This window comes from Motacilla alba, chromosome 15, assembly GCF_015832195.1.
Source record: "Motacilla alba alba isolate MOTALB_02 chromosome 15, Motacilla_alba_V1.0_pri, whole genome shotgun sequence".
In the NCBI taxonomy this organism is placed as follows: domain Eukaryota; kingdom Metazoa; phylum Chordata; class Aves; order Passeriformes; family Motacillidae; genus Motacilla; species Motacilla alba.
In genome coordinates this window covers 8369806-8396822 of record NC_052030.1, presented here as the reverse complement: position 1 = coordinate 8396822, position 27017 = coordinate 8369806, and the positions used below count along the sequence as shown (strand labels likewise).

At 47.2% G+C, this 27017-nt stretch overlaps 3 protein-coding genes across 26 annotated transcripts in view; all 3 read left to right on the top strand.

Moving 5' to 3' along the window:
* ULK1 (unc-51 like autophagy activating kinase 1) overlaps nucleotides 1–10605 on the top strand; it is a 76259-nt gene extending 65654 nt beyond the window's left edge. For all 3 annotated transcript variants that reach the window (XM_038151963.1, XM_038151964.1, XM_038151962.1), the window contains 6 exons: nucleotides 370–557; nucleotides 3129–3307; nucleotides 3438–3556; nucleotides 5127–5284; nucleotides 5495–5630; nucleotides 7465–10605. In XM_038151963.1, coding sequence (XP_038007891.1) covers nucleotides 370–557; nucleotides 3129–3307; nucleotides 3438–3556; nucleotides 5127–5284; nucleotides 5495–5630; nucleotides 7465–7520 — 836 coding nt within the window. In that variant the 3' untranslated portion in view covers nucleotides 7521–10605. The remainder of the gene's footprint in view (nucleotides 1–369; nucleotides 558–3128; nucleotides 3308–3437; nucleotides 3557–5126; nucleotides 5285–5494; nucleotides 5631–7464) is intronic.
* Nucleotides 10606–15496: 4891 nt separating this feature from the next.
* Nucleotides 15497–22585, top strand: PUS1 (pseudouridine synthase 1). Of its 3 annotated transcripts, none has more exons than XM_038152880.1 (6): nucleotides 15497–15548; nucleotides 15990–16214; nucleotides 17055–17192; nucleotides 17450–17552; nucleotides 17799–18496; nucleotides 20579–22585. In XM_038152880.1, the coding sequence occupies exons 2-6, from the start codon at nucleotides 15999–16001 to the stop codon at nucleotides 20627–20629; spliced, it is 1206 nt and encodes a 401-aa protein (XP_038008808.1). In that variant the 5' UTR covers nucleotides 15497–15548; nucleotides 15990–15998; the 3' UTR covers nucleotides 20630–22585. The 3 variants fall into 3 exon arrangements, with proteins under 3 accessions (XP_038008808.1, XP_038008810.1, XP_038008809.1); XM_038152882.1 differs by lacking the exon at nucleotides 15497–15548 and adding an exon at nucleotides 15677–15707; XM_038152881.1 differs by lacking the exon at nucleotides 15497–15548 and adding an exon at nucleotides 15679–15711.
* Nucleotides 22586–23028: 443 nt separating this feature from the next.
* EP400 (E1A binding protein p400) overlaps nucleotides 23029–27017 on the top strand; it is a 57278-nt gene continuing 53289 nt past the window's right edge. For 9 of the 20 annotated variants that reach the window (XM_038152137.1, XM_038152140.1, XM_038152139.1 and 6 more), the window contains exons 1-3: nucleotides 23030–23743; nucleotides 24580–25946; nucleotides 26540–26703. The gene's annotated coding sequence lies outside the window, so the exon portion shown is untranslated. Of the gene's footprint in view, nucleotides 23744–24579; nucleotides 25947–26539; nucleotides 26704–27017 lie in introns of all 20 variants that reach the window. The other 11 variants (XM_038152133.1, XM_038152132.1, XM_038152130.1 and 8 more) reach the window with 4 other exon arrangements.

Genomic DNA, 27017 nt, shown 5'->3' with positions numbered 1-27017 from the left:
TGCTGCTCCATGGTGGGGAAGTTGGCTATGACAGTGTATGATAAAGATCAGCCTGAGATATTGTGGCAGGATTCAGAAAGGGTTTAGCCAAAAAAAGGGTAAAGAATTTCTTCTGAATTGTCTCTGTAAAGGATCGTCGTTCTTAAATCTGCCTGAGCTTGTCAGCTGCTCTGAGTCACTGAGGAGCTATGGTGGGGAGTGGTTGTTCTGCATCCAGAGTCCTTGCATCTTCCTCCCAAGTACCTCTTGCTGGCTCCTGTCAGATCCAGGATCCTGAATCCTACAGAATTCTATCTTCTACATGAGGAATGTCTACCTGACCTGCTGTTAATACCTCCAGTTAATTCCTTTGTCTGTTTTTCTTCACAGTGGGGTCTTCCAGCTCTCTCAGTTCTGGAGGCTCCTTCAGTGGGAGGCACTTGGCAGTGGGAGCTGCTGGGGAGGCTCTGGAGGGCCCCTCGAGTCTCCGGTACACTTTTGCTGATCCCATCACTGCCAACCTGGAAGGTACTGTTACATTTGAGGCACCAGAGCTGCCAGAAGAGACCCTCATGGAGGTGGGTATGGTATATCCCAGGGGCAAAGGACAGGGGCATAAAAATAAAGCAAATCCATGCTTTGCTTCCAAAGGTGGAGCAAACAATACAGCAAGTTCCAAGAGAGCAAGGCTAGTGAAGTGTTCAGAAAGCCCAGGACATGTTTAGCACCAAGCCCTTTAGTCCATGTAACAGCCCATGACTGGCGTTAAAATTCCCCATTCCCAAAGTTGAAATTGCAGCTTGGAAGATCAGTTATCCAATGCATTCTGTATTAGGGGCCTCTGAAGCCAACCTGCCTGCTTTGAGCTCTCCTTTTTTAAAAGGCTCAGCAGTATTACTGGCTGACCTGAGAGCATGAGTAGCTCAGTGTGTCAGGTGCCTGCCTGGTGCACCTGAGGAGTCAGCAGTGATATGGTCTGAAAGGATCTGAAAACAAAGTAAACCTGACACTTCTGTTCCTGCTGGGGACGGGGGGGACGCCGCGTTCTGCACCAGGAGAGCTGAACCAGATTGTGGAGCTGAAAGGCTGCCAGGCTCCCCTTCTCTGCAGGCTGAAGCAGAGCAAATGCTGTTATAGCTGAGATATATTTGAAATGTAGGTCAGGCTGCCCATTTGCAGTGGAGGTGGGAGGCAGATTCAGTCACGCTTTTGGCTCTGCTTGTGATACCTCCCTGGGCTGTCTGGGACTGGAGAAGGCTTTTTGTGTCTGACACTTGCTGGTGTTGCTGAAAACCCCAAGATACCAAGAGAGATATGCACACATTGTTTTAAGGATGTGGGTTTGCTCTTCTACTTCAGATTTTGAGCTCATTTTTTTCTGTCAGTTCTGCATTGGATTGCATTTGTTGGCTTCATTACCTGTAAAGCCACAGGGCAAAGGCTTCCAGCAATGATGTGATCACAATAGCAGTCAGTTTAACTGAGCAGTCCTACCTGGGTGGGGTGACAGAAGTTTGGGGCCCTGCCAGCTGCCACTACTTCAGATTCTGGCCTGAAGAGAAGTGTCCTGAGGAACTATCAGTTGATCTTGGAATAGCACTCAGCTTCTCTGGCTGTAATGACTCATTTGGCTTCAGTTGTTGTTTCTGCTGAGCATAGTAATCTGTTTGCATGTCACAAAACCTTTACAGCAGATTTCAAGCCCCTTTTATGCTCTGTGCAGTTGGCCAGAATGCAAACCTGGCAGGTTCTCTGGTTTCTGCTCATCTTTCAGGCCACTGAAGTCTCACTGTTTAGGTGCCCTTGTTTATCTTGAGCAGCGCTGTTGCAGTTGGATGGGTGGTTCTTCTGTCTTTTGTGAAAGTTTTTCTTTAGGTGTAGACAGGGCATACTGGAGGCTGGGGTTTAGTTTCTTCTACAGTGCTCTAAAAACACAATACAGAGATGGCTACAGAAGACTTGTGATGGCAAATGAGGCCATAAATGCCAGCACAGTTAACAGAAACTGACTGTAGGCAGAGGAAGGACTGCCTGTGGGTTAGAGATAAGAGGCAAGATCTCAGCAGTTTCCTGCTCTGCCACAAACTTCTAGTGTGACTTGGTAATTACTTAATCTCCAAGTTCCTCCTCTGCTTTTAAAGAAAATTGAGGAAGATGGAGATAACACTTCCTCACCATACTGGACTGTCCAGGTAGCAAGGTGGTGGGAGGGAGAGATTCATGTTCCAGATAGTCAAAGCTGCCTGAGCAGCCAAGTGCCTGAGCCAGTGAAGGAAAGAAGGCAGCTCTCAGATCTTGAGCACGGGGGTTTCCTGGTAAATTCATGTAGAAAACATCCTTACCCCCTTTGAGAGAACTGAGCCAGTGACTCTTTGAAGACCAGGTTACCCACTTCTCAACAGAGAGTACAAACAATGAAGCTGGCATCTGACCCAGGCAGCAATTCACTTTGCAGACCCACAGGCATTCAGTTTTTCCACAAATGCTAACTTCCCAGAACTGGTTGCAGTGACTTAAGCAATGCAGCTTCCCAGAAATGGGATAATCCCCTTTGATCTGTAATAGCAGAGGAAAAACTCCTCTGAAATGACCACAGCACTTGGTGTGAGCACTTCCCTCACCAGCTGGGCAGAAATTGCAGATAAAAGGTTGTCCTTGCTGTCTCCTCAAAGAACCTCACCCAAGGCTCACTGCACTTAACTGGGAGGGGATAAAGGCTGGGATGTAGGGTGGGAGACACTTCCTTGGCAGTTTTTTTGGTGTAGGAGGTTTTCACTCTCATGAAATCCACACTGGCATTGCTGTAGTGGGAACAAGAGCTGGGCTTATGATGCAGATGGTCTCTCCCCCTTCCTGGCTGACTTCTGAAAGAATCCCACAGAGCTGGGATGCTCCTTGGGAAGGGAGCTTGTAATTTTAGAGTAAGCCTCACCAGCTTCTCCAGGGAGCTGTCTAGAAATTCCTAGCCTGGGACTGTTGTTTGCTGCTGTTACTGTGCAAGAGGAACCAGTGCAGGCTCCAGGCTGAGTTTGGCCCAAAGCAGAGGTGTAAGGGGGTCTGGGGGTGAGGTGTTGTTTCTGTAGTGGGTTGCTGGCACAGCTCAGGTGAGCAGCTTTCCCTGTAACCCCCCCTTGGCATTCCCTCCACAGCAAGAGCACACAGACATCCTGCGCAGCCTGCGCTTCACGCTGGCCTTCGTGCACTACGTGATGGAGATCGCTGCTCTGAAGGGCAGCTCCAGTGACATGGGCAGCTCGGTGACATCTGAGTACCAGCTCCAGGAGAGCGTGGTGGCCGACCAGATCAGCCTCCTGAGCCGGGAGTGGAGGTAAGGACTGGCAGAGCTGCTCCTCTCGCAGGGCTTCTGTCGCTGCCTCCCACCCCACCCATCCTTGCGTACCCGCAGTCCTTGGGGACACGGAGCTGCTGTCACACTGGTCTGTCTGCTTTCTTTGCAGCTATGCAGAGCAGCTCGTGCTGTACCTGAAAGTGGCAGAACTTCTGTCCTCAGGGCTGCAGATGGCCATAGAGCAGATCAAAGCTGGCAAGCTGTGCCTCTCCTCCACCGTCAAGCAAGGTAAGGGGCTTATGCACTCATGGGGCAAAGGGCTCACCTGGAATGGAGCTATTAAAAGTGTCACAGAGGATATGGAGGGGGTGGAGTGAGTGTGAACCCCGCCAGGGTGGGGGAGGCTCATTTGTGATTGTCCCCTTGTGCAGCTGGCTCTTTATTCACATGAGCACGTTCCTCTCTTCACACTGACCTCATGGCTCAGAGCTGTTCTCATGCTCCTGTGAGACTCTTCAGCACTAATTGTAAGGGGGGATGTATCTTGTATATCTCTGTCTTAGGTGTTAATGTGTACTTGATGTAAGCTCAGCTTAATTACACAGTGCATGTCCTAGGAAGTGCTTACTCAGCAAATAGAGACTTGTCCTGGCAGTGATGATTTTTCAAGTGAAACAAAAACACAGGAAGTGAAGTACTGGTAATGCCAGTGTCACTTCTTTGCTGGTGTTACAGCTTTACATTTGCATCTGACTGGCTGTGGTGAGAGCTGGCTGTGAGTCAGTGATTAGAAAAAAATAATTTTTGAAATCCCACTGTAATATTACTGAGGCAGCTTTTGGAAGTACTTGAAATACTTGACCCACCAGCCACCTACCCCAAGATCTTTGTCTTTGCAAAGTGCTGCCTTGTCTGGGGTGTAAAAAAAAGGAAGTTAAATATCAATTGCACACATATGTTGTAGCAGGCAATGTGGAACAAAATATAACAGATTTAGCTACACATCTTCCACAAGTTCAAGCTAACAGGAAAGTTGTCATAACCCAAATAAATCGCTTTTTTCCAGAGCAGCTTGCAGCTTCTAGATTTGTAGTGTTGTTTCTCCTTCAGTGTGTGGGAATTGGGCAAGGCTGGCTTGTCTGTTTCATGCAGCTTGGGGATTTTCAAATGTGTGTGTAGGAGTTAGTACTCATCAGATGTTGGTGGGAGTTTGTGTTCAGTACTCTGTGTAGATCATGTAGCTAGGGAGACTCAGCCTGTGGCATCCCTTGCAGTTGTGGATTGTTATTTAATTGCTCAGAGTCATATCTGATTCCCGATTCCCTATTCCATAACCTTCCCACACGAGCTGCTGTGCTTCAGGAGAGGAGATGGCCTTTCACAGCCATCTGTGTCCTTCCTTAGTGGGGCAGCAGAGTCCCAGGAGATTTCCTTGCTTAGTCAGTGCTGCTCATCCACACTCCAAGAGCTCCCACGTGTGAGCCATGCACCCCTTCACAGCACGTTGTCACCCATCAAGCAGCAGAAGCTCTGTATCTGCTGCTGCTGTGTGAGACATCCTGCACAGAGCAAACTGCTCCTGCCTTGTGGCTGCTGGGGGAAACAAAAATAGACCCAGCCTCAGGTGAACCGACTTGTGTGGGAGTTGCCTTGTGCAGGCTTAAAATTGGTGAAGGTGACAGAGGAAAGGGAAAAGACCCTTTTGGTGCAGGGCTTTCCTGCCAGTCTCTTGGCTTTAACAGAACCCCGTTGTCTCCAGGTTAATCCTTTGGGGTCCTGCATGTGGGAATGAGGAGGCACAGGGAGAATTGTGCGTAAAAGCAATTTATTTCTAAAGTATTGCTTTCTTTTACTGTAGTTGTGAAGAAGCTAAATGAGCTTTACAAATCCAGTGTATCCTCCTGCCACTGCCTCAACATGAGACTGCAGAGGTTCTTCTTGGACAAACAGAAGCTCATGGATCGGATCAACAGCATCACTGCAGAGAAGCTCATCTTCAGCTATGCTGTGCAAATGGTAAAAACCCCACAGTGCCTGGGACTGGGGATAGCACAGAGCAGTGTTGGGCATTAATGGTTCCTGCTGGTGGCCTTAGCAGCTGGTTCCCCTCATGATGCTCCCCTCTGCAGGCTGGGCAAGGGGGGTGTCCACGCAGCTGGGGGACTGTGCTGGGAAGGCTGGGTCTGCTCTGGGAATAAGCTCTTGGCCCTGGGTTGTTGCTCTCAGGTGCAGTCGGCAGCCCTGGATGAGATGTTCCACCACAGAGAGGACTGTGCACAGAGGTACCACAAGGCTCTGCTGCTAATGGAGGGGCTCCTGAACATCATCACTGAACAGGGAGACATAGAAAACATCAGTAAATGTGAGTATTAGGTGACTTTTTGTTATTTCCCCAACTAGAACATGTGGGCTTTGTAGGTGCATGGATCAGAAATTTCAGCTCCCAGACCATCTTTTTTCCTTTGGCTACATCTTGGTGGACATAGCAGAGATCCCCTGGCTCGTTACAGCTCCTCACAGCCTGGCCTCCTGCTTTTCCAACAGAAAAACTGTTAGAAATGCAGGTCCCTGTTCTGAGCCACATTTTGAGAGCTTCCCATGCAGAGCAGTAGGCAGCACTTTGTTGGAACTTTGGATGTGTGAAAGAACTCGCTGAAGGAAGTGGTTTGGCAGCAGCAGGGGCCTGGGGTTGGTTTCCATCCCTCTGCACAGAGCACGTGGGAGCCTGAGCCTGCAGTGGCTGCAGGGCAGAGATGGCTGCTCAGCACAGCAAGGGCTCCTTCCAGCACATCTCTGAAGCAGGACTGCTCACCTGCCTGTTCCCCAGCCCTGAGCCTGGCTGGGAGGGCAGCAGACACAAACTCTTCTCATCAGCAAGTGCTTGCTGTAGCAGTGGAAGCTGAGCTCTGACCTGTGTGCTGTCCTTGGGCCTCCACTCCCAGGCAGTCTGCTGCTCTGAGCTGTCCCCTCTCCAGTGCTCACCCTGTCCCCTGAGGGGTGTTACTCTCCATCTGGAGGAGAAAGGACTGACTCACTGCTCTGAGCACACTTTCCTTGCCCTTGTGGCTGGGGTTTAATGACCTTTGTCACCTCTCGCTGCAGGTGGTGGGAAGAGGGGTAGGGAATAACCATCATCTGCAGGAGCTTGGCTTGGCTGGGCTCTGCTCCACCACAGCCATCCCAGCCCACCTGCAGCAGTCCCAGCAGTGTTCCTGTGACGAAGCTGGCAGACCATGTGTCTGTCCCCTCGGCTGGCCACCCACTGCCTGTCTCAGGCCAGCATCCAGAGCCCTGGACAGCTCTAGTTGTCCACAGAGGTAGGGCCCTCGGATAGGTAACAAGAGGATCTGGCTCCCAGGCAATCAGTCAGTTAATTATCACCAACTTTCACAGCTGACAGGAGGCTCACTGGAGGAGAACCAAGGGAAATGGGCAGGTGGTGTGTGGTACTGGAGGGCTAAGTGAATAGGGAATACTAAGTAGTTTCTGTACTGTTTCTTACCAAACCTAGATCCCATCTTTAGATCCAGAGATACAGTTAATGCATGTAAGAGATTTCTTTCCCCAGTTGTTATCCTGGTACTGCAAGTTCCAGCTTCCTGATTGAGCTGTTCTCTGATAGGCAGAAGTGGGTGTGTGTTTCATTTTAGATCTCAGGTCTATGATTACATATTTCTGGAAAGTAAAATGATGAACCTAGAAACACAGCGAGTATTCCTGTGAGAGGCATGAATTCCACCAAACATTTCGTTTCTGAAAGATTCTTGGGCTCAGTGATGAGAACCTGGTGCTTTCAATGCTGGATGGGCTCCCCCAGTGTAAGCCACGACAAATGACACTGGAGACCCTGAGCCATTCTGCCTGCTGGAAAAAGCTGCTCCAATAACTGGAAGTGAATAAATTCTTCCACAAGGATGGTCATCCTTTGTAAATTCTTGGTATCTCTGTCAGAACTGCTGCCTCCCAGCTTTCACTGTCAGATCTCTCACTGTTCAATTCTCTGACCTGTCCCTTCCCAGCAGGATGTTTGTGGTCAGGTCTTCACTGGCCTCGTTGGTACCTGGTGATGATTCTCAAAGTTCTGCTTAGATTTGTTGAAATTCTGCTGTTTTCCCTTTTTTGTTCAGTCTCCAGTGGTGTTCTTTACATGGGCAGGAAAATGAGAAGCTGATTGCTTGTGCTGTTTTTTTCCCCAGGTAAGCTGTGCATCGAGCGCAGGCTGTCAGCTCTGCTGTCGGGGTTCTGTGCCTGATTCCAGTGGTGTTGTCCTTCACACACCTCACCCCAGCTGATTGCTTTATCCCCAACAGCCTGTGCTGTGGTGGGAAACCACTCTGGCAGTAGGACACCTGGAGGATGGACTGCTCACTGTTCTGTTTTTGGACGTTTTGGGAAGTTGTTCCACAGACTCAGATTCCTTTGTGGGGACATGTGACTGCAGCAAGCACAAATATTTCCCTGCCCAAAGGCCTGGGTGAAGACATAGCTGATGTGGAAAAGTCTCCCTCGTTGTCAGAGGGGATGAAGGATAGAAATCTGCTTCTTCCCAGCACTTTGAAGGATAAGACTGCTGCCTATCCCTCTTGCTTAAGAACAGGGTATTCCAGTGCTGTGTCCATTGCAGGCAATGGATGTGCTGAAACTGCTGGCTTCAGTTGATGTCCGAGTGTGTCATTCAGACATAAAGGCCAGTCTGTGTACTTTCCCCTTCCCAGCTGAGAGCCAGGCATCTTCAAGCTCCCTGGCAACTGGAGGCTCCCCTCCACTCTCTCCTTTGCCCTTTCTCCTTGTGTTTATGCCTTGGAGTGCTTGGAGAGGAGGGAGTTGGCGTTGTGAAGTAGCTCCCACCTCAACAGACTCGCTGAGTGAGGCAGAGGATGTGCGCCTGCTGGGAAGCTTGGAAATCTCATGGCTGCTGTGTGGGCTCCCTGTCTGCCTGCCTGGATGGGCAAACAACGCAGGGAAAGGGGCCGTGCAGGAAACAGGAGGGCAACAGAAAGTGTCACACTCCTGTGCTCGTAAGAAGCCAAAATGAATCCGTTCCTCCCTTGGTCCCACGGCTCAGTGGGATCAGTGTGAAAGACTCGTGGCTGTTGAGCTCTCCTGTCAGCACGTTCCTATCTGGAGGAAGCACTAGCACTGTCCTGCTTTCAGCTGTTGGCTCCATAACCCCTTCCCTGGAGCCCCCAAACTGAAAACACTAGCTTTGTGAATCAAAGGAGCACTTTACACACTATGGGAACTTTGAGAAGTTGACTTTGCATCACACAACAACCCAGGAACATCACGACTGTTAGGAATGCTGTTCTTTTTATTCCTTTCCTTGCTTCCTGGTTGTTTTATTGCACTACGTGTGTGCGTATATTAATATGTATTCCTAAGAGTGAATATATATTGATATTGATATGGTTTGTGTGTAACTGTACGTATTTAACTGTACTGTATCTCGTGAGTGTGAGGCAAAGAGCACTGCAGAGTCTGTGCTGTTCCTCCTCCACACCAGGCAAAGCTGACTTGCAGTCTGGCAGTACCAAGATTTGTTTTTTATTTAAATGTTCTTTTAAGGACAGTCATTACAAAGCTCCATGCTTTTTAAGAGCTGAAGAACAGGCGTTAGGATCCCACACACTTGGAAACGCATTTTTAAAGAAGTGTTACTTGCTGCTTTGTTTTTGTTTGTTGGGTTTTTGGTTTTTTTTTTATAAAGAAATCCCCTAGTGTTCAGTTTTATGTTCAGCATTTCTTTCAAGGAGACTCTGTAGCCAAGTGCGACTGCAGGTGCGAGTGGCTGGAGTTCTGGATGAGGCTTCGGGTGCTGTGAGCATGTGTGTGAGAGGAGAGCTGCCTGCCTTCCATCCGTCTGTGAGAGCATGAATGTGACGTTCCAGAGTCGTGGCAGTGTTGTGGTAGCGCTGGGCAGAAAAGCATCTTTGAAAGCAACTCGAAACCTCAGGCTTAGTTTTTGGGGATCTAAAAATATTTTGCACATGGTGGTTAAGTCCTCATTGCTTTTTTTTCCTCTCAAGATTGGCACGTTCAGTGTGATACTTTACAAGAGTTTCAGGAGCAACTTCATGGGCTTTGGAGCTGGCACCGCATTTGGCAACATGGGTGTTTCTGTTCACAGAGCAGAAGTGCCAATAAAGAAATTTGAAAATATTTCCAATTGCCCCGACCAGGGAAGCTTAAGTGTAGCTTTCACAAATGCTTCAGTATTTGGCTCACAGTTTGCTGCTTCTGTGGCCACTTGTGCTTGTGCCTGGGAAAAAAAGGAGAAAAAAAAAAGAAGACAAAGACAACCAACCTCCCCAGCCTGTTGTGGACAGCAATGCCGAGGAGACCCAGACTGCTGCTGAAAGGCTTTGGCCAGCTGTGCAAAGGGCTACGCTGCAGCACGGAAGCACCAAGCCAGCACTGACTCTGCAATACCGAGCCCTGCACCCCAGACCTCGGGCACAGCCCCCAGGAGCTCCTGCCCCGGAGAGGCCCAGCCCGGACCCATGTCTGCTGCCCCAGTGAGCTGTGTGTGTGGCAAGCTCAGCACTAACCTTCCAGCTGTACTTCATTACTTGAATGTATCAAAATCGTCCACATTCAATGTATACAAGTATATATTGCTCCAAAAAAAATTTAAAATTGTGGTTTACAGACCTACAACTGATATATATGTATGTGTTTGTGTATATACATGCAAGGCTGTGTGTGTGTGTATGTGTGTGCATGGGTAGAGATACACACACAAACACAAATGTGTATATATATGTTTTTTTCTCTCAATACTTGAAACTTAGCCACTGTGCTTGAATTAAAAAAAAAAGAAAAAAGAAAAAAAACAAACAAAAAAACAAACAAAAAAAATCCACACAAAATAACCCCAAAAGTAGGGGAGGAAAAAAAAAAGTGATTTATTTTGCCATCACTTTGGTGACTTTCTTTTTTATCTAACTGCATGTAGCGTGAAACCAACTTTTTTGGTGAAAAATATTTATTGCTTTGTAGACAATAAGGTATGCAAAAAAAAGGAAAAAAAAAAAAGAAAGAAAGCACCCCAAAAACCAACCCCCAACCATTGCTGAAGTTGCTAGTGTAGTCCACCTGCTATTGTCATGGCTTTGTTGCTGTTGCAGCGTTTGTGTCAGGCGTCTTTAATAGATCTCAAGAAACCTCAGTCTAATTACACATACCTTCAGGTTTGTGAGAGCGTATGATGATGTTCTTTATAAGGTAATGCTTGATACTTTGTCAACATTTTTTATTTGTGTTTTGTGTGACTTTTTTTTTTGGCTTTAAATTGTACAACACCGATTTAAGACAATAAAATTGATTTGGAATTGTTAGTGGCCTGTTTTCAGTCCTTTATAATCCAAATTCAGGTGCATCTGAGCAAGGCCTTTATAATGTGTGTGATTCTACCTGCCTCAACTTTTGGGTAAAAAAAAGGGCTATTTTCTGCCTCCTTATCACAGCAGGTGAAGCTCGGGGCAAAAGAGCCACCTTGCCTGAATTCACATGAAGCCTGTGAATTTGGGCAAGTTGAAGCCAGTTGCTGGGTGGGAGCTGCAGTTCCTGGTTTCTCTGTCCACATTACTTGTCTTCTCGTCCTGCAGTGGTTAGGAACTGTCACAAGTTGAGAGGAGACCCCTTCCCTGCCAGTTGGATGCTTAAATTCCACCCATATTTCAGTATTTGTAGGATTATACTGTCAGAATCAGCCCACTTGTTGCTGAACCAAAAAGGGACTTGAAGTTGTGATATCATGATAACATTTGGGTATTTCTAATTAGGATTAAATATTTTCCTGCTGTGTTTGTATGCATTGCAATTTTGTTTTTTGAACAGAGCAGGTACTTGGCTTAGAATTCTCTTGCCCACATAGCTTTGCAAAAAGTCACTGGACATGGCAAAAGGGACAGTGAGGATACTGAGAGTGTTGGTCCTGACTTCAGGTGCAGGACAGGTCCCTGTTCTGTCTGGATTGGAATACTCTAGGAGGAAAAGCCAAGCCCTTCATCTGGGATGTGGGAGAGGTGCTGAATTAATTAGTCCAGTCCTTCCATTCTTGCCACAGAAATTTCAGCCACACAGCTGTAAACTTTCAGAATCCAAATACCATAATTCCACCAAACATTTCCCAGAACTCCACTTGCTGAAATCTGTGTGGTTTTGTTGCCCATGAGCATCACTAGGGAAAGTCCTGTTCACCAGGACCAGTGTGATGCAGCATCAGCCCACAGTTACTGCACAGTGTCGTGGTTTTGTAAGAAAAAATCTTACTTCAAAATCATCATTTACCGTGAGCTGGAATTAGTTTTTTTCTTGCTCTGCCCTGTTTATAACCCCTATTTCTGGCCCCTGCCTTTCCCACCCCAGGGAATTGCTCTGTGAGAACGGTCCTGCCTAGAAACGCTGGGCTCTTGTTGATGCTGGCTCACATGCAGGGACAGTCGATCCTTTCTCCCTGCAGAGCTGCAGCACCATCAGTGCTGGGGGCAACTCTGAGAAACTGCACTTCTGTGTGCTGAAAAAGTGGTGGCACAACCTGGGCAAGACCCCACGGCAGCCCTTGGAAAGCGGACCAGAGCTAAGTAATTACAAATACTGCTGTTTCTTTTATCTGCTCAGCACACTTTGGTCTTTGTTTTTTGAGGATTTGTGGGGGATTTTTAGAGTTTTTAACATTTTTCCCTTTTGTAGAAAACTCTTGTGTATGTTTGTTCCCTGCAGCATGGGATAGTAGTACATAATACATGTAAAAGTTTCTGATGCTGAGGGTAAGGGAGAGGGGTTTCTTTTGAAGCTGCCCATTAAGAATTTCAAAGGTTCAGGTGAAAACCAAAATGAAATGTCACATGCCTGTGTAGATAGAGAACTCTCTGCTGAATCCATAGGACTCTTTCACAGGCAGCACAGCATAGGGGGAAAGTGCTAGCTGGGAAAACTTCTACAACAGAAATGCACAGTCTCTTCTAAAAGCACTGGACCATGGGACCTGGACAGTTCAGAAGCACCAGTGGAAATTGCACAACTTTCTGGATGTTGACTGTGATGTCATGCTGCTGTTGATTCTAGGAGAAAAAAAAACCCCAAGCAATTCTTCCAGGGCATTTGGCTTTGTTCCCGCATTTTATATTTAGTTGTTGGTAAGTACGTCAGCAAAAACACTCATTCAACTCTGAAAGATCAGAGGTGACAGTGACATCAAGGAAGCAGAAACGGGTGGGTGGGTGTTGAACCAAGGCCATACAAAGATCAATTATTCCGCTTCCAGCTCTTTTAAAGCTTTATTTCACGAGGAGTTAACTCCTTCACAGCACGTTTGAGCTCTCTGGTGTTTAGCTGGATGTTGGCTTCTCTGCAGGGGCCCCCTGTGCCTGGTCACCTCACACTCCAGGAGAGGAAGGGATCTGTGCAGGGAGACAATACCCTGGCATAGCTCTGCAGGGCAGGACCTCATGCTCTCCAGAGAAATGCTAGCTGTTGGATTTATTTAGATTTATTTCCATAAATGTAGCACTAAGCATGGGTGCCATTCCCTGGGTGAGGAGTCGCACGTAGTGCAGGGATGCAAACTTCCCTGGGACATTTCTTTCTAAAAACAGCCTTTTTAGGGACAATAGAGTCAGAACCACCCCCTCTCCTGGGAGATGAAACCTGGCAAGGGGTTTGAACGCTTTTACAAAACATGTTAAATAGTGAATTTCTAAGAAGGGGCTGAAGCATATGTCAAACACAGGCTTCCTCTTACCGTGGACAGAGGGTAACTGAGTTCCCAAATGTGCACAATTTTTCTTCATGTTTCCAGCTAATGCCCAATATACAACTGCTGGGGAGGAGCAGAATAGCGTGCTCTTTGAGTTCAGCATGTCACCAGTTCCCAACATGGATGTAAATGGCTTTTAACTACAACATTTGGTATCTCCTGAACTTCTAGTGCTGGGGAGCAAAGCCCTTAAACTCACTCAACATCAGTGTAGCAGTTTTTTCCTTCCCTTCAGCAGAAAACAATTGGAAGGAAGCATCTTTTATAACACAAGGTTTCCTTGCAGCCTTTTTTATTGATTTAAAATAAATTTTATTTCTCTGTGAATTGAAAGCAAATCCTCTTGAAATAAATACCTCCTTTTTCAAAGCAGGCCTTAGGGAGGAAGATGAGAAAGTTGCTTGGGTGACATTGCCACAGCGGAGCAGGAACAGGCTGCTCAGGGAGGGGACAGCCAGCTGCAGTGGGGCCATTCCGCTCTGCCAGCCGGAGGGGACAGCCCGCAGTGTCCCCGGGCTGGGAGGAGCAGGAGGAGTGCCGGCGGTGCCTGCCTGGCAGGGGACCCTGTGTGGCCAGGGCTGTGGCTGTCCCCGGGACACGGCGGGGAGGTGGCGGTGCGCGTTGCCAGAGCCCCATCTGCAGGCGGCGCCGCCCGGGCGCCCCGCGCAGTGCGGGGTGAGGAGCGGCGCTGACCGGAGAATTCCATGAACTGGCTCCAAAAGCATGCCAAAACCCCGCTCCGCAGCCGTCCTGCTGCCCGCTCGACAGAGGCCAGGGCTCTGCGAGGCCCCAGGTGGTTGGCACCCGGAGAGCTCTGACGATGCTAATTTCAGTGCCGAGAGAGCTCGGGACCTCCTGAGGCTCTGACTCTCCCAGCTCTGGTGGGTCACTTCGATTTCCCCTTGCTTTTGGTAGCAAGATAAAATAGATAAATTATACATGGGTGTTTCCAGATAAAATAGGTAAGTTAAAAAAAGGAAGAGGTAGTGCGTGCTGTGAGAGGTTAAGAGCACAGCTTGTGCTGCCTGTTTTGAAGCTTCTTGGCTGCTCTTAGAAGGGGTAAGGAGCTGGGACACCAAGGCTTTTTCCCTCATGGGATATCCATGCAAGTCTTTCTTCTATCCCATCACTGTTTTCCGTATTGACTGGTGCCTTCTTCCCTCTGTCACATTTACTGAAATGAGCCAAACTCAGCAATCAGGGCAGGGAAGGAGGAGGAAGGGATGTGGTGGACAGACAATTGCCCAAGATCCACTTCCTAAGGAAATGAGGCAAAAAGAGATTCAGACACCCTGATTGCAGTGATAGAGAAATTTGTATTCCTGTTTCCCTTGGCAGCAGCACTGCACTGTGACAGGTCGTCTTTTATCACTTCTCTAAGCAAAGTGCAGCTGGGACCCTGTGATAAATCTTCCCTTTGCTCCATCCCATTCCTGAAATAACTCAGAAGTGTCAGTTCAGAAAAGGACATGCTGCATTTCTTCCCCTAATTAGCTGAAATAACAGGCCTGTGATAATCTGGCCCGCTTGGAAGTGCCAACCTTTCCATGTTCCATCTGAACGGATAAATGGAAGTACAATAATCTAACAACGTGCCAGGGAACCCATGGGTAGCTCCGTCCTACAGAGCACTGGAGCAAAAAACTATTCCAAGTGCATTTGGCTTTTTGGGAGGGACATGCTGTGGCCTGGTAAGGGCTCCTGTTGAGCTCAGCTTCCCCATGAAGTGCAGGTAAAACTTGCTGCACGAAACATGAGCGCAAGGATTGCCTGAGCGAGCTGCCTGGAGGAAACCCTGAGGGGAAGTGGTGCCAGAGGTGCCCATGCTTGACACCGACACAAAGAGAAGGAAAGGGAAAAGGGGAAAGGGGGACCGATGTGACATCGCTCTGGGAAGGGAACCGCGAGCTGTTACAGCAGATCTGCGTGCCTTGAGAACTATTCCCTCCCCTCGTCCTCGCCTCGCTGGGACTGCAGCGCTGTCAGCGCCTGTTTCCTCATGGATAAGGAAACATGGGCTGCTTTACTTACACAGCCACCACGTACCGCCGGAATGTTAGTTTGCCTTTTCCCCTGCTTTTTGTTTATTTAACAATATGACAATTTTGGGGTGTGTTGGAGCCCGTGTGCAGGAGGCGGCGCTGAGCAGGGCAATACCCCCACACTGGTCACTGCCAGCACTGGAGCACGGCGGGCTCTCAGGCTGGGACACCCGGAGCAGAGCTGGATTTACACGCCATCCCTTTTCCCACTGCGAGGGAGCTCCGGGAAGGGCTCGGTTTGCTGTAGGGACGGCGCTTCCCTCAGCTCTCACGGCGCTTCCCTCAGCCCGCCCCGCTGCCCTCACGGCGCTTCCCTCAGCCCTCACGGCGCTTCCCTCAGCCCTCACGGCGCTTCCCTCAGCCCGCCCCGCCGCCCTCACGGCGCGCGCTGCCCCCGCCCTCCCCGCCGTGTCCCCGCGCGGCCGCCGTACCGCGCCCGCGTGCGCCCCGCGCGGCGCCGTCGCTGCGCAGCGGCCCCGTAAGTGGCGGCGGCGGCGGCGGGCGCGGGGCTGAGGGCGGCGGGCGCGGCCTCTCCCGCCCGGCGGCTCCGGGGGCCATGCTGCGGTGGGGGCTCCGGCTCGTGAGCTGCGGCTTCTCCGCCCCGGGGAGCGCCGGGCCGTGGCGGTGGCAGCGCAGCGTGGGTACTGCCGGGCCCTGCCCTGCCCCGCTCTGGGACGGGTCAGGCCGGGTGGGGCCGTCGCCGCTCGCCCTGCCGGCATTCCCGGCCGGGCCGCCGGGTGTCCGGGCAGCGCAGGAGGGAATGGTGGCACGGCCTAGGGGGAACAGGGGTGCTCGCCCTTCCTGCCTTAGACTTGTTCATGTGCTGTCGCCTTCTGCGGCCCCGGGGGTGGAGCTGTCGTTTTCTGCCCGGGTTTCGTGCCGTTCATGCTCGTCCCATCTGCGGTTGTTTCCCCTGCAGGTTCTTACAATGGCTGAGGATTTGATAGCAGCGGTTGCCAGCCAGACAAAGAGACTGAACAGCAGCAGCGAGGTGGTTCAAAGGCTGGAAGAAAACGGGCATCCGAGCAAAAAGTTGAAGAGCGATGCGGATGAGGAAGATGCAGAGGACCAGAATAAGAAGTTACCCAAAAGGAAGATTGTGCTGTTGATGGCATATTCAGGGAAAGGCTACCATGGCATGCAAGTATGTGGTTTGGCAAAGCAGTATCTCCAGCTTATTTTTTGTTTTGGAGTCTCTGTTAGGTTTAGTCAGAGTGCCTGGATAGGGAAACAGTTGAGCATTTGCAGTATCAAAAACCAGGGCAGGAACAGTGTATGAATGGCTTCAAATGACTTGTTAATAACTTAATTTTAAAATGTCAGTGGTGCATATCTGATGATTGTAGGGACAGTGCTTTGTCATAGCACCAGACGTGCCTGTGCAGGGTGGTCCGAGGCACAGAGCTGGCAGTGAGAGGGTGATCCTGCTCCATCTGCTGCTCCTCTCCACGTACTGCAAGCTCCATACACTTAAAGAATACTTCAGAGGATCCAGGGGATAACTGACAATCATGCACACAGGGAAGGGAGCCTTTCATGCTTATACAACAAAGGAGGTTTTTTCACCAGCCGTAAACCTCATGCTTACAGGCACATCAGGTGAACTGAGCAAAAGAACCCAATCTAATTTCTGGAAGAAAAATATGTAGAGGCTGGGTTTGGAGCAGCAGCTGTTGACTTGCAGGCACTGGGACAGTATTGGTGCTGGTTCATGCAGTTGAAGGAATCACCAAAACCCTCCAGGAGTATTGCACAGTGAAGTTAGAAATAAGTCCTTATTTGCTGTAACAGTAACAGCTAAATCAGAAGGATGTTTTATTAACACTCTGGTAAAATACAGTTAGGTTTGTTAGACAATGGCTCTTAAGGCTGCAAAGGGAAGACTTTTAAAGAATTTCACAACAATGTTTGATTAACAAAATTCCCATCTCCATTTATCCTGTTATTGTTCTGTTTCTTATTTTTACTACATATGGCCTCTTAGAGAAACGTGGGATCTTCACAGTTCAAGACAATAGAGGATGACCTGGTCTCTGCCCTTGTTCAGTCGGGATGCATCCCGGAGAACCACGGGGAGGATATGAAGAAGATGTCTTTCCAGCGCTGTGCTCGAACAGATAAGGTAGGTTGGGCAGGGCTGTGCTCTCCTGAACTCTGGGGTTTACACACCTCTGCTGCTGGGGTGGACTGCTAAAAGCATTGTCCAGAGGGAGATCCAGCAGCAAGTGAATGTTCCTTGAAACTTCTCCTTTTGTCCTCTGTTAAATTCAAGTACAAACAAATAAACTTGTTACGCCGTTACTTAAATTCTGCAAGTGTTATCCTAGAGCTTCCAAAGTACATAATTATGCGGGGCTTTGTGTTTTATGGTTTTTACAGGGTGTGTCTGCAGCTGGACAGATTGTGTCACTGAAGGTCAGGCTAATAGATGACATCTTAGAAAAGATCAATAATCATCTTCCTTCTCACATCAGAATTCTGGGTAAGAACACTGAAATGGGCAGAGAAAATGTTTTCAAGAAAAGCTTTCTCCTGCAGAAGGTCTCTATAACTTTGCTTATAAAGGGTTTAGTTTTAACATGCTTCTATTAGCTTGAAATTTGGGTTCTTTTGAACAAATCTACTTTTTGTTTATATTTTGCTTAAAAATATTCTTGTTGGTAGGAGTGAGATCATGATCAATCTGTAACCTCCTGTTTCAAAAACCTAATGTCACTTTTAAATCCAGGCCTGAAGAGAGTCACTGGGGGATTCAACTCCAAGAACAAATGTGATGCCAGAACCTACTCTTACATGCTGCCCACGTTTGCCTTTGCCCATAAGGACCATGAAGTGCAGGAGGAACTTTACCGGCTGGACAGAGAGACCCTTGGAAGGGTCAACCAGCTGCTGGCCTGCTACAAAGGGACACACAACTTCCACAACTTCACGTCACAGAAGGGCCCCAGGGACCCCAGTGCCAAGAGGTACATCATGGAGATGTACTGCGGAGAGCCCTTTGTCAGGGAAAACATGGAATTTGCAGTGATCCAAGTGAAAGGTCAGAGTTTCATGATGCACCAGATCAGGAAGATGATTGGGCTGGTGATAGCAATTGTGAAAGGTTATGCTGCTGAGTCCATCATGGAGCGCAGCTGGGGAGAAGAGAAGGTTGATGTCCCCAAAGCCCCTGGACTTGGGCTGGTTTTGGAGAAAGTGCACTTCGAAAAATACAACAGGCGTTTTGGGAATGATGGGCTGCATGAGCCACTGGAGTGGACAGAGGAGGAGGAGAAAATCGCTGTTTTCAAAGAGCAGTTCATCTATCCTACCATTATCAACACAGAAAGGGAGGAGAAGTCCATGGCAAACTGGCTAAAAACCCTCCCCATTCATGACTTCAACTCCTCTGCTGTTGAGGTGCAGACTAACAACCAAAATCCAAAGGTAATGACTGAAGCCATTATTTTACAAATGGAAACTGTCAAGCTGAAACATCTCTTCCCTTTGTACCGTTTTTGTTTTCCATGAAATGCTGTGGAAATGACAGTCATCTGGAGTATGAAATGTGTATAATCTCTTCTGTCTTTGTGCACTTGATGATAGTGGAATGAGCTGTACAAAGCATTGTTTGCGCAGGGTTTTACAGGGAGTAGTTGAGGAGGGAGGAAGGAAAGCTTTAAGCACGAGCAATTTGCATAATCATAACCTGGCAACAGAAATTATGGACACATTGCCAGCCTGTGCTGTTATGAAAGTGGGAGTCTAGGTTTCAGGCTGATAATTTTGCTTTAAATCCCTGCTGGCTTTCTGTAGTCTCTGATTTTGGGCTAATTCTCGTTTTGTTACCAGATAAGGTTTGGGATCTGGGAAATTTAGGACCAGCTCTTTTAAATTAACCTGCCATGAGCTCAAAATAGGCCACCAGAACAACTTCTGAGTAACTGGGATATTGTGGAATTGGATTTGTGCCAGCAGGAACTCCTGTGAGCTGTGAGAATACATTTGTGCCAACAGGAACTCCTGTGAGCTATGAGAATACATTATTGCCAAAAAGGAAATTTCAGTTAAAGGCTGGCAAGTCCTTAAAGGTTGAATGATGGGCAGGGCTAAAACTCCTGTGTAGTGCAACTCAGAAGAAAATAACGGCCGTCTTTCATTTAACAGAATTCTTAAAATTATCTTTATTTTGTGTAGCAAATGGAGAGAGATGGAGAAATGGAGAAAAATTACATCTCTGCCATTTTATGCATGATATAAAGCTTACAGCCTTGTTGAATAGCACAAGCGAGATACCATAAGTTTCTCAGGGTTATTTTTGTACTTGTGGTAATTTTTTTCTGAATTCTGGATTTATTAGAGGGGTGTTTGTGACAGGAGGGCACAGCAGAAGCCACGTTGGCTTGTTTAAATGGGACCCAAAGACTGTGTGGCTCAGAGTCCTTTACCTGGTGGTGTTGGCAGCACCTGGTGCTGCCAGGTTTCCAATCCCTGATGTATTCCTGGAAGGAGGCAGGTTCTGCTCCCTGCTGATAGACCCAACCAAGTTTGGGTTTGGCATCACAGTTAGCACAGGCTGTCTGGGAAGGATAAATAAGGCATGATATGACAGACTCTGCTGAGATTTTGCAGGCTGTTTGCACTTCAGTGAGCTGTGCTTGCTGGTATGAAGTCAACTGTGTGAGTGTCTTGGAATTCGTTTTGTAGTGGGATATTAAATGGCCAGTGTTAAATTTGTGGGATTCGGTGTTTTCAGCTAGTAGTGGTGAGGAGAAAAAAAAGAATAACTGCAGACAGATACATACTATAGATATATAGAACGATAGACATATACTGTGCTAGCTTCTCTTTATAAAAATACTTTGATATCAGTCATATCAGTTAAAATACTTGCTTCAAAAAAATACATAAAGCCCCCAAATTATTTACACCATGTTGCCTTACTCCTGAAGGAGAGGTTCCCAGAGAAGAGCTCTGACTTCAGTTTTCTTGTAAGTTTCTAACATTTGTAGTTTTTCCTTGGTACTACTTTGTGTAGCTGACTTCTCTTTTAAACAAGAATTAGTGAGCCCTGGCTTATCTGCAATAGAGGTTGGACATAAATTCTCTGCAGCACACAAAATTCTCAAATCTGGCTTTAGACAATGCAGCAAGCTTAGCTTTTCAGGGACTTGCATAAAAAAGCACTTAACTTATCTGACGTGCATTTATTTGAAATATCACTGTTTCATGTTAGTACTCCACTTTTAAGTTTCCCACATACTGCAGGTTGTAATTCAGGAGTTGTAAATGCTGTAAAAAGAGGGAATTTCCTCTCTGGTAATTGTAATCCCAAGTACGTTTTTTGTTCCAAGAAGCATCTTTACCACCAGAGGTGTTTGTTACAGTAGATGGGTCTAACCCATGAAGTTGGGACCCAGGGCTATTTTCTTACCCTTGTGGAGAAGTGTGGAGTCAGTATGTGTGATCCAGGTCAGCGTGTGGGTGTGAGTGCAGCACTGACAAAGCATTTTGTGTTTTGCTTTGCAGAAGAGCAGCGATCCCGAAGGCAGCGATGGCTGTGGCGATGATTCTGACTGAGCCAGCGGGAGGCTGCTCGTGGGACCCTTGCTGCTTGCAGTTCCTTTTGTCTACAAAAAAAGTGGCCTTTCCAAATCCAAGAATCCAGTGAAACGGGAGTCGGTGTGCTTGCAGAATGAGAACTGGATGCCCAGGAGAAACTGAGTGGGGAAGACAGTGCAGCAGAAAAACCAGGAGCTTTTTATACCCCTGGCTGATTCACCTGACTGATATACTTGAAAACAGTGTAGTGGGAAAGCAGCTTTCTTAAAAAAACCTTGAAATGCAGGACATCTTAATTGCTATTTGAATAATGTTTTTATTATTATGTTTACCTGGAAAATAGTATTTTAAATATGTATAATCTCTACGTAAAGATGGGGCAAATAATTTTAATATACTCTTTTTTACTATGAAGTTATGACTTCATGAGCTTTTGATTTTTTAAAAATAATTTACCTTTACTCAAACTGAATCTCTAAGCTTTTATTTTTCATGTCATCCATGGTTTTCCTATGGAATAACATGCATGACCCTGAGATTAACTCAGTTACAGTGTGGTGCTAAAAATGCCAGGGTGCTTATTCGATCCCTTTTTGGGCCATTCGCTTAAGAGTTGGACTTGGTGATCCTTGTGGGTCCCTTCCAACTCAGAATACTGATTTAGAAATTACATAAATTCGTAGAAATTAGTATTACATAAAAACTGATATAGAAATTATGGGTTAGAAACTCATCATGCTGACTGCTGTGAACTCTTTTGGTTTTGAAACAAATTTCTATGTTTTCTAGAGCTTTGCAGGTCTAAAAGAAATGAATCCTTTCTCAGTGAGAGAGCTCAGTTTGGAATGTCAACTGAGCCATACATTCCAAGATGAGACCTTTTCTGTGGGAGGTGTCATCCTCCTAGCATTGCCCTCGTGCTTGGGCAAGCTCAAGGGTATAAATCCAGAGTTCCAGGTGTATTTGGGCCTTTGCTGCCTGAGATGTAACCCTGAAATCCTCTTGAGCCACCTGCAGGATCCAGAGTTGAATTGACTTGGCATGTGGGAAAGAAATGGTGCTGAATTCCCTGGGCTTTAATCAGGCCTGGGTTTGTGAACTCTTCAATCCCATCAAGCTCCTCAGAACAGGGAATATCTGCAGTGATATGGGAGGCACACGTCTGAGCACTGCCATCCTCAGGGAATAGATTTCAATTTTCTGTGTTTTCAGGAAGTGCATACTCTGGAGTTCATGCTCCTTTTTCCCATCAGTGGTTTAACTTCTGGTTCTTGTTTCCAGCTCTCTGTGGAGGTGGCAGAAGAAATGACACCCTCCTGCCTTACTAGCTCGCAGAACACTATTGAAGGGTTAGAACAAGACTCCAAGAATTTGGATATAGTACAAGTACTTGATACATTTCTGTTGCTGAGTCTCTGTGGACACTTGCTTTGTAATACTGGGACTTACTGAGAATGAGGAGTCAACTCTTTGTTCCCACACTTAGTGCTGTTTTGCCAAGGCCTTTAATTGTATGGTTCCTTCTGGAATTACTCTTTTGGTTTTGCAGGATTTTTTTTGGGTTGGTGGGAACTTTGGGGGATTTTTTTGGGGCACAGCTGTCCTTTAAAAAAGGATTCCCATGTTCATTTTCTGGGTTTTCTTTAGAGCTTTTTATTTTGGCGTGAAGGCCTTGCTTGATTTTATAAGAGCAGGTATGTGGAAGTGCCCTGAAAACGGTTTTTGCCTGGATTTTCATTTACATCCCTTGCTGGTCCGTACTATTGACTTACTCTGCATTATCCTCCATCCAAAGCTCCATTTCTCCATACCTTTCAATCTGAAAAAAATTTACCTTTATCTACTTATAATAAAGGCCCCAAAACTGTGATCCGTACCACAGTTTAAATCAAAGAGAAAATCTATTTTGATAGAGAAAAAACCGTGAATAACAATAATAATAATAATAAATACTTAAAGGTCGCGGCTCCCCCTCTGTGCGGGTGGGAGCGCCCGGATCCCCCCGTGGTGGGAGGCGATGGTATCGCCGCGCGGGGCGGGGCTGGGCCGGCGGGGGGCGGGGCGAGGGGCGGCCGTGAGGGGGCGCTGCGGGAGAGCGGCGGGCCCGGGGCGTGAGGGGGCGCGGGGTGTACGGGGGTAGTGCATGGCGTGCGGAGCGGGTCGGGCTGTGCGGGCTGTGCGGGATGGCACAGGGTCTACGGGGGTAGTGCATGGCATACGGAGCGGGTCAGGCCATGCGGGATGGCGCGGGGTGTACGGGGGTAGTGCATGGCGTGCGGAGCGGGTCGGGCTGTGCGGGATGGCACAGGGTGTACGGGGGTAGTGCATGGCGTGCGGAGCGGCTCAGGCCGTGCGGGGGCGGTGCGGAGTGTGCGGGATGGCACAGGGTGTACGGGGGTAGTGCATGGCATACGGAGCGGGTCAGGCTGTGCGGGGGCGGTGCGGGGTGTGCGGGATGTCACGGGGTGAGCCGGATGTCACAGGGATAACGGGGGTAGTAGATGGTGTATGCGGAACTTCACGGGGGTAGTGCATGGCGTGAGGAACGGGTCAGGCTCTGCGGGATGTCACAGGGATAACGGGGGTAGTGCATGGCGTGCGGAGCGGCTCAGGCCGTGCGGGATGTCACAGGGATAACGGGGGTAGTGCATGGCGTGCGGAGCGGCTCAGGCCGTGCGGGGGTGGCACAGGGCAGGGCGGGGACAGGGGACACCCGTCGCTGGCGGGAGGTTCGTGCCGGTGCGGAGGAACGGGGCACTGTGCGGGGCCAGGGCACTGCCGAGCCCTGTGTTGGCGGCTGCTGCGTTCCGAAGCAGCGCCGACACCCCCCGTACCGGGCTGGAATGTCTTTTAGAGCACGGAGCATCCCGCCCCGCTGCTCTGTGGAGCTGGCAGGAGTGACACCGGGCAGCTCCTGCTGTCACAGCTGCCGTCATCTCCCGTGCGTGTGACAGCACCGGCCTCTCTCCGTGGCTGCAGCCCGGGAGTCCCTGGGCTGGAGAAAGCCGAAAGTTTGGCCATCCTGCATCTTTGAAGTACAAACATATCCAGTCCAGACTCAGAATGAGCTGCAGGAACTGGATGAATCTACTGGGACCGTAAAGAATTCAAGTGCTTAATTTGGGTTAAAAGGTCAGTGACCATTGAGATCAACTCCCTTTACAGTTGTGCAGGAAGCAATTCTGCAACCTAAACCCCAATTAGTAGCCAAATAAAGTGAATGTAAAATTTAAATCAAGATACAAGAGTCGCTAGAGCTTTGGAAGTGGAAGTCCAATGCACCATTTTATTGATAAGGAGATGCTTTATTAGGTCAAACTTTATTTCAGTTCCAAAATAGTACTTCACAGAGAGACTAATAATTAGTTCTGACAGCAATTTAAAAAAAAAGTCATGAACTTTAAAATAATGCTGTTACATCTAGTGCATATGTTAATGATTCAAGATAAAGTCTAAGTTTTAAGCATTGTAATTAAAGACAACTGCTTTAATGAGAGTTTCTGTAATTGTAACATTATATCTAATACCAGTTGTTACACATTTTAAAAACCCTCTGGAGAAAATCTTAGAGATCCTAGTAAGTGCTGCACATCTCATTTTCCATACATTGGGTTTAAATTTGTATCCTCTGAGCCCAATTTGTTGCTTTCCTTAATGAATGTTGTTGCATGAAATTTCTCCCTTTTGGTCATTTGATATCCTGCTAGAGATTGGTTGTGGAGCTGTCAGCTCTCTGCGGGGTGTTGTTGGCAAAGATCTTGTCAGCTTCTGGAGTGGATAAGTGCATCCTAGGCTGACTTGCTGATTGAGTCACACCTCAGAGCTTCCAGGCGGGCAGGTCTGTTAGGGTGTGGTGGAAGCTGATGTCACCAGCTTTGCAACAGGCTGCGTGGCCACTTTCTTTGGTTCTTTTTGTCATCTCCCTATTTTCTTTACTGAAACTGCAATTTTTAACACTCTCTCTGCAGGTGGAATGCCTCCTGTCCCTCAAGTGGCTCAGCAGATCAGCCAGGAGGAAAACCAACAGCAAAATGGACCCAATTTGTCAAATCTGCTTAATTCCTTACGTGCTGCACACAGCAGGAGCCCAGCTCTGCCCCAGCAGGTACAAACAGCAGGATGGGATCAGAACCATGTGCTTGTGGTCCCAGCTCCAGTTCCCTCACAACAACAGGTATATTTGTATATTATACAACATTTATAACATACAGCATTTGTATATTACCTTGTATGGGGAGTGTTGACCTTTGTGTTTTGTGTGGAGACCCTGTGGGTGGCAGAATTTATGACTCCAGCCTGGGGAGAAAGGAGTAAATAATTCCAGTATTTTTTTGCAGATGACTTTGCCAAGCCTGATAATTTTCTTCAGACAGCTGTGGTATAGCTCAGCTGGGTATGAATCTTTACAAAAAGATTTTGCATTCATTTAAATTTAGAGTGCTCTGTGGTTACCTGTGCCTCTCATTTGGTTTTAATTAGTGCTGCAGATATACATGATTTTTCTTGAAGAAAGGAAAGCGGTGAGAAGGAATCAGACACATTCTCTAGGGAAGTAGCATTTATTCCTGTAATGAAGCCCTAGAAGGAAATTTAATTAAACAGAATCCATTATTTTAAATTTTTTTTGCACCATTTTATGATAAGGGGGAGGGTGGATGACGATGAAAATTTGTGCTGCTTGTGCTGACTTGCCAGCAGTTGCAGGATGCTTACATGTGTTAATAAAAATGCCAGCAACTAAATGTGTTTTTATATGAAATTTTTAGGGAATTTTGTCCATCTGCCATCTGGCGGAGTATTTAAATTCTGTGAATTTTCTCACTGAATCAGGCAGCACCTCTGATGAGATCTAGGGGTACTATATTTGAGGAGGAAACCCAAAAGTTCTCAAGACTGAGTAGCTCTGCATCCCAAGATTCTCTACTGATTTCTCATCTAACTTCTGCCTCACAAAGTCCTTCAGAAACTTTACAAAAAGCTGCACAAAATGCATTATTCATTATCTTTTAATAAAGTGCGACATCAAACACCACGGAATGTTTCCAAGGACCGAATAATTATTTCTATTGATTATCCACGTAACATTTTAACATTTTTCACAGTGTCTGTCTTGGTTTTGTGTTGTGCAGTAGGAAACAGAAGTTTAATTATGTTTACTTGAAGGAAAATGAAATTCTGCAGTGAACAGCAGCCGGAGGAAAGAAAGTTTATGGTCTCTGAAACCTCTGCCCAAACTCCATGAGGCCCCACAGCACAAATCACACCATGATTTATCTTTTAGAAGAAATGCAGTGGATGGCAACAGATTTTTTTCCAAGAAAGAAGATGAAAGATGGTAACTGCCAAGACAGTGATGTGAATTTGATATTTTAAACCAGAAAAGAATAGGCAGCATTTACACGGTTAGGATGTGATCACTGAGGATCTGGGAGTTTGGGGTTGCCTCTCCACTGTTTGGAAACTTTAAACAGTACTCCTAAAGGGGTTGTAATTTTTTTCTTTCTTTAGAAATGTGCTTTTTAGCTAGAATTGAGTAAAAACTTAATTTTATGGTCCTATTTTAGGGTTAATGTGTCAAGGTGGGAATACCAGTTCTACAAAGGCAAACGTTTTAATTACAAGCATTGAATTAACTGCAGAGCTTGTCATTTGAGGGTGCTGCCCTGTTTGTGACTCCTGGTAACATGAGCACAATGCTCTATTTCCATGGTGTGTGTTCTTGGAACCTTTTAAAGTAACAGCAGCTGCTCTCTGCAGTGTCACATGACACGTGGCTCTTCCAGTTCCTCTTTAATTCTGCCATCAGCTGGGAGCTTTTTCATCATTCTCAGACCCTGTGCTATTACTACTATTATTTTTTTAAAACTGCAGCTGAAGAGTAGTAAAATATTTCTTTCTATTTTTCCTTTTCTTTTACTGTAACTTAAGCATACAGACTGGTCTCTCTTTGATGTCATTGGGATGGAAAACCAAATTACTTGCTATGAAGCACAAATGCTGCCAAAACTGAAGAGAACTGGAAAGGTTATTGAAGAGATCTCCTGCTCCCCTTCATCACCCACACTTGAGCCAGTGAAGCTCCAACCAAACAGGTATGTAGTGTTCAAATGATTGATTCATTTTTATTGATTTTTTTTTAAATAACAGATGAAAAAGAGTAATATTTGTGAGGGCTGAGAGGGTTCATTCAGAATGATTTATTTTTTTATCTTTTGTTTCCAAACTGATCACTGCTAAAGACTTTATGCCTTTAAAGTCCTCTCCCTCAGTCTTCTGAGGGAAAGCAGAGTGCTTATTACTGTTTAATAGTTCTTTTCATTTATGAAAGCTCAGTTGTGATCTTTCTGGCCACACTCAAGAGTTGAAGTCACTTGTGGTTTTGATCAAACACTGAAAATTACTTCTG